General features: G+C 42.8%; 1 protein-coding gene across 1 annotated transcript in view; it reads right to left on the reverse strand.

The window, feature by feature from the left end:
- The window catches only part of USP10 (ubiquitin specific peptidase 10), a 58,584-nt gene that overhangs the window by 36,764 nt on the left and 9,752 nt on the right, over window positions 1–12,068 (reverse strand). The window contains exon 2 of the mRNA XM_064723208.1: window positions 1,099–1,167. Within this exon, the coding sequence (XP_064579278.1) occupies window positions 1,099–1,167 (69 nt within the window). The remainder of the gene's footprint in view (window positions 1–1,098; window positions 1,168–12,068) is intronic.

Consider the following 12,068-nt stretch of genomic DNA (forward strand, 5'->3'; position numbering starts at 1 on the left):
AAGCTGATGGGGGCACTTCAGGTGACACTGCACAGGATGGAAATGTGCCACTGCTGTGACTGCAGTTATGGTGGGAGAGCAGCAGGGTCATCACAGCTAACAGGAATTACCCAAAGATCTTTTCTGCTACACAGCTCTCCCCCAGAAATAACTTTTATTTATAACTTTTATAAATGCTTTTTCCTTTCTGAATTTCCCTCACTCCTCACCCCACCCCATCCCCTCCGTGCCCTTCCATTGTTCAGCAGTTTATTACACTAATTAGCCTTGGAAAATTAAGCTACAGGAAAGTAAGTCACATTAACAATGGTTTGTAAACTGTGACAAAAGGATTTCCCCATCCACAGCTCGAGTGTTTGTTTCCTTTATGTTGAGAGGGCAGGATGGAAGCATGACTGAAATGTCTGAATGCAAATGTCTGGAGGAAACACATGGAAATGGACCCAGAGGAAAATTATTTTTCAAGTCTGGAGATGAGGACAATGGGATAAACTCCTGCCTAGAAAGGAAAATTCATGGTTGTGTACCAAGAACTGCAGAGAACAAGAGGCTGCAATGCTCTGGGAGTTGTAATGAACTCCAACACACAAAGACAACTGTTCCCACTCTGGGCCTCTCTCTGTCACTAATTAGTTCATTATTAATGCACTTCCCAGACCTCACACACAGCCTTCTCTGTGCACAGCTCTGATTGTTCCACCTGGCCAGAAATGTGAACAATCCTTGTGCTTCAAAAGGCTGCCAAGGCCTAGAAGCCACCTTACAGCCAAGAGCTCTGCTGGGAAAGTTCTCAGCATCCCCTTAAAAACCCATCAAAACTGAGGTCCAGGGCTGGAAAATTCATCATCAACATCCCACCACTACTGTCAGCTAGTCCAGCTCTGAGAGATGACAAGCAGAAAGTGGAATCATTAATTTATGTCTAAAAATTGATTTAATATCCACAGACATGGAAAGAAGACTACTGAATAAAATTTTCAGTCTGTAAATTAGCAAGCCAAGTGCATGACAAATATTTGTATTCTTGTATTTCAAATTCACACAAAGAGATGGAGCTTCAAAATGTTATTTCTAAAACAAGTTTAAAGTAGATCTTACCTCAACAGAGCATCGTGGAGTCACAAAGAACTGATTAAATTCATCAGGGCTGAACTCCCCAAAAATATACTAAAAATAAAAGAGAAGGATTTTTGTTAAAGAACTATTTATATTCAATACAATCAATAAAATCATATTAAAATCCATTAGGATACTAGAATTCAAACAGACCCATGTGCTGGGAGTCAGAAACTCTACCTTGCATCCCAACTCTCATCTTGGTTCCTTCCTACATCTTTAGCAAGGAACTTTAGGCTCTGAAAGTGTAAACAAAGCATTTTCCTTCAGATTCCCACTGGAGGTGATCACAAACTGCTCCTCATCCTGTGACCAGTTTAAAACCACGTTTGGGTGCAGCTGCATCAGTTCATGGTTTGCCTTCTAAACCCACCCTCAGCAAATGAGAAAACACCCAGAATTATCTCTCCAGAGCTGTGCTAAATGAGGAGTCACACATGACTGAGTGTACCTGAGGGCACAAAGAACTGAAACTGCTCAGGTTTAGGAAAACACACAAAAATCATCAATTCTGTTATTCCTGTGCCTGAAACTCCCCATAACAAACCTAAAATAAAACATCTTTCCCCAACACTATCTTCCTGCAGCTTTTCAGATACTCTGCATCTAGACACTCTCTGGAAAAAGTACCTAACGAGGTCACAAAGAAAATTACGCTAAATGAGAACTTTAATTTACAGAAAACAAAAGATTGCCAATAAAAAGGCCTGAGCTGTTGGCAACTCACAGCACCTGGAAGTTTCTATAAACTTCCACTCCAGCTGTAACTGAATAACACCCAAACATTCAGGACAGAAAGAAGTTAAACAAGGAGCTGAATAAAGTGAGAAAACAGAGAAAGAGGATGAAAAGCACTCTTGGCATGCAGGTCAGCCTGGCCAGCACAGCACAGCCCCCACTCCCATTTATCTCCCTGCTCTCCTCCACCCTCCCACCAGCAAAGCTTTTTCAGCATTTTGATTCTTGCTCGTGGTAAATCTTTAGCTTGGTTCTATTGAGACACAACAAACCAGAGTGAAAAGAATTCCCAAAATCTGGGAAATATCTCTTGTGAAGCGCAGGCTGCTGCCACACACAACAGCCCAATCCCAGGGGTTTTATTTCCAGACCTGAGGTGGTTTATTCCAATGGAGTTTGTGTTTACATGACTCACAGCCATCCACATCCAGAAATCTCACTGCTTCACTGAAAGCCAAATTCCTCAGCAATTCCAAACCATCCTTTTCTTACACAAAAACTGATTTATACACACACCACTTTCACGTGTGCCCATTTCAGTGGCCTTCAGGTGTTTAAAAAAACCAGAAATGTGATCTGGTTTAGACTACAAACAACTCAAACAGTCAAAACAAACGGGAACATCTGTGATTCAAAGGGTGAAACACAGTTAAACATTTCATGCTTCAAAATCTCTTCCCTCAGCCAAGTGCTGCCCACCAAGGGAGAATCCAACACCCAAATCCAACAAATCCCTAAATTGTACCCAATTCACAGCTCCTGGCACAGACTCAGGCTTGGTTTATACTTTCTGTACAACCAAGGCATTTTTATTCAGAACATATGAACTAGAATTTATCACAGTCCAAAAACAAACTGAAGAAAATCACTTGCTGACTCATCACTAAATTGATGTTTTAGGAGGTATTTTTGATGCTGTCATGCCACAGAACAAAACAATCATCTCAAGGGTAGTCTATTAAAAGTGATATAAATCCAACCCTAATTTCTCCATCTAATAATATGATACAGTCATTTCATTAACCAGCATTTTTAAGCAAAGTATCACAGGCCTGGTACTTCTTTCTGAGCTTCTTTTTTAATGAGGAAACAAGACAAAAATGGAACAAAGTGATCATTAATACTGTATTAATTAATTGTTTTAATGGTGTATTGATATAGAGAAATTTGTGTCTATGCAACTCGTCCTGTGGAATTTAAAACAGGACTTTAAATATTTGCCAACATCTCATCCTAGTCAGACTAAAGCTCAAAATCCCCATCCCATTTGGCCTTGAAATAAACAGAATTTGATCTAATTTGTTTTTATTTACCAATGCATATTTACACCAGCATTAAGTCCCCAGCTGAAAGATCCCTGTATGATAACTGAGAGAAATGATGTTTCAAAATAAACTTAAGGCCCTGATGATGATATCAGTGCTTAAACTAAAGAGTGATGACATCAAACCTGCCCAGTTTAAGCCACCTCCTGTGCCTGCAGCCATCCTCATCTCCCCAGAAATAACTTCTGCAAGCTGGACAGAATCTTCCACCCTTTTCGAGACATCACTGTGCACTCAGTGAAAGAGAACTGTGATACCACATCCCTTGGCAAGTATAACAACCCCTACCAGAAAAAGACAGGATTCAGAGGGAAAAAATGTATTTTAAGCAATTTGAAAGATGCTGTAACTCCCTGCCTGCTGTGCATCCATCCATCCCAAGGAATCCGTGTGCCTGGCACTCTGTAAGACACATGTGTAAGAAAATACTTGTTTAGTTCTAAAACAGCATCAGCATTGCTGCAGTACTTACCCTGTATCATTAATTCAAATTTTGAAGGTTTTACAGCATCTTAAATGCCCAAGTAATAAGAAATTTCCAGCAAGAGCAGACTAAGATCTTATAAAAAGTACCACACTCTTACAAGAATATCCTTATTATCAGCATGAGTTTTGGAGTCCTACCTTGTTTGCACCCTCAAAATTACTCCAACTAACCTCAAAATTCTCAAAGTTGCCTTCTTTCCAATCTGACAAATAAAATCTAATGCTTGGCACATTAAACATTTAATTAAATTACTTACACGAGCTACTCACAGTCAGCATTAATTTCTCCCCCACTTTATAAATAACATTTTAACACATGCCACAGATACATCAGCACGTGTTAAAAGCTTGGCCAAACTCATTTCTGATGATTTCAATTCCAATTTTAGTATTTTCAAGTGTGTAAGAAACACACACCCATTACAACTGCATCAGACTGATGCCTTTAATGCCCCACACTGTGCCAGTCTCTGGTCCTGCGTGTCCCAGCACCTCAAGGTCCCAGCAGGGATAACAGGCAGGCTGAGAACAGTGGCAGTCAGACACAGGCAGCCCAGGGCCAGCCCTGGAGCAGTGAGAGATTGTGCAGTGCTGGGGAGAAGCTGCTTGTGCTGCTCCATCGCTGCTGGGCCAAGGCAGCCACAGCCTCACCTGCACGGCCCTGAGGGCAGGACGGGCACTGCGTCAGCACAGAGCTCACCCGGCCCAGCAGCAACAAATCCCCATCGCTGACACACATCTGGCAACACACAGCCCCAAAATATTCATAAATATTGCCTGGGAAATCCTGAGGTTTCATTAATAGCTCTGCACAAATCTACAGACAAAATGTGTGTGTGCGTGTGTGTGTATGTGTATGTGCGTGTGTGTACACGTGTGCGTACGTGCGTGTGTATGTGTGTGTGTATGTGTGTGTGTCTGTGTGTGTATGTATGTGTGCGTGCGTGTATGTGTGCGTGTGTATGTGTGTGTGTATGTGTGAGTGTGTGTGTGTGTGCGTGTATGTGTGCGTGTGTATGTGTGTGTGTGTGTATATGTATATGTATGTGTGTGTGCGTGTACGTGTATGTATATGTATGTGTGTGTGCGTGTGTGTATGTGTGTATGTGTGTGTGTGTGTGTGTGTGTGTGTGTGTGCGTGTGTATGTGTGTGTGTGCGTGTGTGTGTGTGTGTGTGTGTATGTGTGTGTGTGCGTGTATGTGTGTGTGTGCGTGTATGTGTGTGTGCGTGTGTGTGTGTGTGTGCGTGTGTGTGTATGTGTGCGTGTGTGTGTGCGTGCGTGTGTATGTGTGTGTATGTGTGCATGTCTATGTGTGTGTGTATTGTGTGTATGTGTGCATGTCTGTGTGTGTGTATATGTGTGTGTATGTGCATGTGTGTGTGTGTATGTGCGTGGTGTGTGTGCGTGTGTGTGTGTATGTGTGCTATGTCGTATGTGTGTGTGTATGTGTGTGTATTGTGTGTGTATGTGTGTGTGTGTGTGTTGTATGTGGTTGTGTGTGTGTGGGTGGTATGTGTGTGTGCGTGTGTGTGTACGTGTGATGTCTGTGTGCGTGTACGTGTGTGTGTATGTGCGTGTGTATGTGTGTGTATGTGCATGTGTGTGTGTGTGTGTATGTGCTGTGTGTGTGCGTGTGCATGCTGTGTGTGTGCGTGTGTATGGTGTATGTGGCGTGTGTGTATGGTGTGTGTGCGTGTGATGTTGTGTGGTGTATGTTGTGTGTGTGTATATGCTGTGTATGTATATGTATGTGTGTGTATGTATATGTATGTGTGTGTATGTGTGTGCGTGTATGTGTGTGCGTGTATGTGTGTGCGTGTATGTTGTATGTGTGCATGTGCATGTGTGCGTGTTGCATGTGTGCTGTGTGCATGTGTGCGTGTGCGTATGTGTGTGTGCGTATGTGTGCGTGTGTGTATGTGTGTGTGTGTATCGTGCTGTGTGTGTATGTGTGTGTATGTGTGTGTATGTGTGTGTATGTGTGTGTATGTGTGTGTGTATGTATGTGTGTGTATGTGTGTGTATGTGTGTAGGTGTGCATGTGTAGGTGTGCATGTGTGCGTGTGCATGTGTGTGTATGTGCATGTGTGTGTATGTGCGTACGTGCGCGTGTGTATGTGTCTGTATGTATTTCTTCAAAAACTGTTTCTGATTTATAACCTCAGACAAAACTGCAGCTGCTGGCAAATCACGTTACACAGCAGTCAAGGTGTCAGTGCTCACTCACATGGACAAAGCTCAGAGATCCAGTCTCACACCAAGACTGAATGTGGATGAAAATCTAAAGAGAACACTGGGAGAAAGTTCTGAAAATTTCCAACTGTAACAATCCCCAGACTTACTTTTACAGACACCTAATCCCTAAGAGGCTTAATTCGGTCCCATCTGCCCTCCCTCAGAGCTGTCTGTCTGTCCTGGCTGCTGGGAAGGAGTCTCTGGTGGGTTTGGAGCAGGAATTTCACTGACCCTGCCCGGAGGGTGCCCGAGGTCCCCGAGGACCCCCCAGCCCAGGGAGGTTCATTGCTGTCACAGGCTGGGGCAGATCAGAGCAGCAGCAAACGCACCCCAGTGACCTTGCAGTGGCAACTGTATAAAAAGAGCTGGGAATGCAGGCTCGTGTGGGGGGAGGCAGGGCTGGCTCTGGGAATCCCTGCAGAGGGGATGGACACGGGACAGCTCCGCCTCTGCTGCCTCTCCAATTCCTCACCAAGGCCACCACACTCCTCCTCTGGGATGGATGAACACTTCCAAACCCAAACACTCTGATGGATCCATTCCATTCTGCAATTCTCAGCAATAACCCAACCTGACCATTCACAGTGTTAAAAACCACACTAAACTCCCATGATTTAACTCATGTGAGCAAACATGCACCAACTTAATAAAATGCTTTGCTTACACTGCACAACCAAGTATTTATGTATTTTCCATCCAGTATCTTCCATACTGAGGTTCCATAACCAATCACACAAGTTCTGGATTTCTGGGAGTTTTCAAATGTGAATGTCTTCTTGCAGATGTCACATGTATGAGAGCAAGGATGAAAATAAAACTAACAATACTTGAATAAACCTGAAAATTAGGTTGTTTTAGACATAACTAAAATCTTTCCCTTCAGATACTGGCACTAACAACAACCAGCACATTAATTAAAGAAAAAACTGCAAAATTAAACATACTTTATGCAATTCTAAAATGGCATCTTTTCTCATGAAGCTGCTGGTGAATGGGTGTTCTAGTACTTCATATTTCATTTATTTGCCTTATTTGCATCTATCAAGATTTTGCAATAAAGTTTGGGCATTGAATGCAAAATATTGTCATACTCTTGGGACTATTAAAAACCCACACAACTGAATTCTTAAAAATAACCAAAGAATCAGTTACAACTGTAGTTCTGAAATGCTTCCAGTGTGACTGAAAAGAGAATAAAAAAAGAGCAGCATCTTGACTCTCTTCTCCAAGTTAAAATTTTAAGATTAGAATATTATAAAAATACTCTGCAGATGAGAATATCCTTATAAATGCAGCATTTTTGAAATGTATTTTTTCTATAATACAAGTCAGGAACATTGAGTGGATGGCACTATCAAAGCTGGAGTTTCCAGCTCACTCCTGAGCCTCTGGCAGCAATTTCCATGTTCAGTCTGACATGCTGCAAGGAATCAAGTTCCCTGCATTGAATCCCTGCCTCCCAACATGAATTCTCTTCAGAAAAATACTCATGTTAAACACCTTCCTTAGAGCAAATCCCACATCCTGCTGATTGTCAGCCCCTGGTGTTTCCAGCCACAACAAAACTGGAATCAGTTTCTACCTTAATCTCCCCAATGTGATTACAGCAGTGGAACATCCAGCTGCACTCCAGGAGATTCTGCAGCACTTGGAACAAATCATTTCATCAATACCATCCCCTTCACATCTTCAAGATATTAGCTGCAGCTAGATTTTAACATAAATTACATCAAATGAATTAATCTATCCAGGAAGATTTGTTTTCTACCACTAAGGAATGAAAGTAAAAGTATTTATATATTTGTGTAATAACTCTGATCATAGACAACATTTAACTATGCAGATAAAAGCAAAACTAATTCCAAAAAGGGGGGGAAAGACCCCAAAGGGTTAAAATACCTGAGCTGCAAGCTGTGCCCATGCTGACTGGTTTGTGCTGTGGTCCCCTAAGCACTTGAAAAAGGAAAATGCAAATATTCCCAGTGCCTGGCACCAAACCTGCCCTGCTGCTCCTGCCCAGCAGCACGGGGGCTGCCCTGCAGGGATAAAAGGAGGCTGAGTCTGTGCTCCACAGCTGCCTGTCCTAGAAAAATGGGTACAAATAGCACTGCTGCTGCAGCATCATCTGTGGGATCTCAGCACCTCAGGACTGAGGTGCCGAGCCACCGAGAGCACCCTTGGGGGGCTCGGGAGTCCTGGAATGTTCCAGAAGTGTCTGGTGGCTGGACTTTGATCCTACACAGGAGACGACACCTGTATGAGGATAGGAGGGTTTCACCGGGGTGAATGGTGAAGGGATTGGTTAATTAGAGGTGAGACACAGGGTTTAGGATTTATGTACAGGGGGGTTTAGAGAAGTAAGATGGAGGAATTGGGGCGTGTCCTGCCCTTCTTCTTCTTCTTCTTCTCCATCTTCTATGGTGATGGTGGCACTTTTGGATTGGTTATTACTAAAAGTGCACCGGGCAATAAGAATAAATGGTATTGGGGAAAAATGATAAATATTGTACACGTAACCATGGGTATAAAGATAGGTGGCTGCCCCGGAGGGCAGACAGTGTGCTCATGGCTGACTGCTGAGCAGAGCTCTGTCGGGCTGAAAGAAAATCTTTTAGATAAACAATTAATAAACATAAAAACCGAAAGAAGAACTGAAGCCTCGTCTCGTCCTTTGATACGCGGGCTGCCCCAAGGCCACCCCGGGCCTTTCCAGGCCATCCAAACAGCCGAAAACCGACAATCATCCTGCAAACACCTGGGCTGCAAAAAGCTACAGGAAAATGAAGTGTCAACTGTGGCTTTCAGAAAGCATTAACGTGGCTTTCATCTACCAGCCAACGGCTTCAGATCTTCAGTCAAATTAGTTTCAGCTGCAAATACTCCCACTTCAAGTGAGTTAAAAATCCAGCTTTTACAGCTGGATTATTCCTTGCCACCACTGAATGTCTCAGCAGAAGGCCAAACAAGTCAAACTAGTTCACATTTGAAGTGAAATGATGAAATAGCTGATGTATACCCTAAGCTACACTTAGATATATATTATACATATTATATAGATAATCTTGGCCACCAAGTTACTCCTGCAAAGTGGAATTACTCTTCCAGCTCTGGGCTAGGCTGCAGCAGAGCAGGAAAAGGAAGCATTCAGGCAGAAGTGTGTTTTCTGGCAAGGAAAAAAAGGCACATGGATATGACTGCACTGGGGTTTATTAGCAGAGAAAACACTCTCCCATTACTCATCCTGCAGCAAACAAGGCACTGCTTCCTCACCCTTCACTTCTCTCCCAATTTCTCAATTTTATGGAAAATGTAGGAAAAAGCAGCTTTCCCACAGGTTGTGCTTTCCTCTGAGCTGAAATTCAGATGATTACTTAACTGGACACAAGGTTTTACAAACTAACAAATCTCAAGAAACTTTTTTACTGAAATGCTTTAAAAAGCACAGACAAAATTGTGAAACTGAAAAGCAGGTTTGCTGTTTGGGCTTTTTATAGATTTTGAATTTGCACCCAGCATCCCATAACCAGGAGCTATGAAAACCACTGGCCATGAATTTACAGCTGTACCACAGCCCAAATAGTATTTCAGGCAAAGCATATGTCAATATATCTCTGTACCAAAAAATAAAGTTTACTTTTATAAACACAAACATATGCAAATGAAGCCACACTGGAAGGTGGAGCAGTTGCATATTAAAACTTTTAACAGCTGAAAATGTAACAAATCACAAGGAAACTCTCAGAGAAGCTGCCAGTCCTTTATCATCAGCCTGCAGCTCCAAACTGGAACATGAACACATCTCCACAGTGCCTGGAGAAAGATCAGAGCTAGGTAAATGTAGGTCACCTAAGCCCATGAGTCAGTGCAACTCCTCCTGCCCACCATTTAAGCTATCAAAGGCTCAAAAATATAGTGCATGATCAAACCTTTCCTTTTTTTCCTTCCCAATTCAGGAGGTTTTTGGGTGTTATTATAGAATTCTTACAGCTGAAGAAAGTTATGTATTTTCTACATGTTTCACATAAATTAATCTGACAGGTTTCATTCCTTCATTAAAAAAAAAAGAATTCTCATCCTCAAAAAGTCATTTTCTGGTGAGAGGAAAGGCAGATCTCTGGCCAGCAGGGAAGCACAGTTGTGACTGTCACATTACTGGCAGGACAGGTTTCATGACCAAATTACCCCTTCCAGCCTGATGTAATTAAGGGAGCACATTGTGGATCTCAGCAGTTTATCCTGAATATTGTAACTCAAATACAAAAGCAAAGCAGGTTGTACTTTTTTTTTATCAATTATATAACGTACTTCAAATCAAAGCAACAAACTGAACAACAACCATAGAGAATCCTGCCAAAAGACAAGCCAATCTCTTACACCCAAACAAGTTCTGTTTATGTATGCTCCTCATTCTATTTCAAATAATGAGGTGCCTGTTGGCACTCCTCTATTTCAAACAGCAGCTGCCACAAAGTGCATCCAGCCCAAGGAAGTTTTGTATAAAATGGTCAGTGCAGTGAGCAGGGGGAGAAAAAGGGAGTGCAAGAATAAAAACCAACCCGTGTCACACAGACACCCCTGCATTTCTGAGGGAGCTGCTCCACAGACTCCTTATCCTCCCATGTCAGCACTGCACCAGCAGAAAACTCTGCTGCTTCTCATTTCAGATTTACCCCAGCTGATATTTTCTATTCCACAAAACAGCAAAGACAAAGCCCACCAGAACAGGCAGGATCTTATTTTGTAAATAATCACGGCATAAGGAGGGCAGTGCAACTGCAGCACTTGTACAGGATCATAAAGCAACGGCCCCTGACAGGAGAACTGTACCCACATTTTATAAACTACTTTTAATTTGCATTCTGTGGTACAGCATTGAGTGTTCTTGATGAGAAAACTCCTTCCCTGCACCTTCCCTGGCAGCCAGGGCAGGAACACAGTGAAGTGCAGGCATTTGGGGACTACAGCAGCAATACCTGCAAAGTGCATTCCAGGCAACAGGGAGAGGGAGGGAACTGAATGGTGAGAGGTGATTGCATCAACTCTGGGCTCTGTGGGGAGCAAAAGAAGGAATTTCTGACACCTTTCCACCACCACTACAAACCCACAGAACATCTGCCTGTGATAATGAGAAATAGTAACATTTTCCTATCTGTTTTCTTGCTATGTTAAAACTAAATACAAGCCAAACAAAAATACTTTCCTATCATAATCTCCCAGCTGGCAGTCCTCACAAATATCAAATGAAACAGAAATCCTTCCCAAACGGGGAGACTGGTCCTTCCTCAGTTCTGCATTCAAGCACAGTGGTTGCTAAAACCCCTCTGGCCAAGGCTCTGTGAGGCTCTAAAAGTTTGGAAACAGCAGCTCCAGGCTGGCTGCTCATAACTCAGCAAACACATTGATTTATTCAAGCTCTGCAGGCTCCTCTTGCACTGGACTAGCTATTGAGTCTATGTGCAAACTGGAAACCCTCCCTATAATGAAGAACAAAAATAATTAAGACTTGCATTATTCTGATTTACCACTGCATGATAAGCTCTGAGGAGAGAGAAGCTGGAACATGAAGTTCCTCAAGAACACAGCCAGTTTAACTACTCTATTACAGGTGGAGCAGGCAAAACAATCCCTCAGTAATTTTATCTAATACTTCCCAGCAGAAAACCCTTCGTGCCGGCCCTTTTTTATTTTTCTTTTCTCTGCCAAGCTAAAATCATTAGAGCTGCAACCTTCAGTGGGATGAAATTCTAAGAACACAATGGTAAAATCAGTTCTGCATCTGGAGATTAAATAGCAAATTGCCTTGGAACACCTCACAGTGTCCCCCCAAGTTCCAGGCACGTTCCACAAATCCACCTTTTCTGTGGTTTACAAAATCTTTATTTAGCAGCTAAGATCCTGAAGGATTGTTTTCCACAAGCCTCCCTGGGTTCCTCAAGGTGGAAAAGCAGCACAAGCATCTTCCCTGCCATGCCCAGAGCCTGCAGCTCCAGGAGGCAGCAGCACAGCCTGGCTCTCCTGGAATGGCTTCCAGCTCACACACTGCAGCCTGGCACTGCCCTGCCACTGCAAAGCCTTTCTTCTCTTCTTGCTGTGTCTGAATTTACCTCACAGGCTGCTTTTATCCTTCAAATCCGTGGTTTAAAGAAATAAAACCAACAGATATAGA

Source organism: Zonotrichia leucophrys, chromosome 11 (assembly GCF_028769735.1).
Source record: "Zonotrichia leucophrys gambelii isolate GWCS_2022_RI chromosome 11, RI_Zleu_2.0, whole genome shotgun sequence".
Lineage (NCBI taxonomy): Eukaryota > Metazoa > Chordata > Aves > Passeriformes > Passerellidae > Zonotrichia > Zonotrichia leucophrys.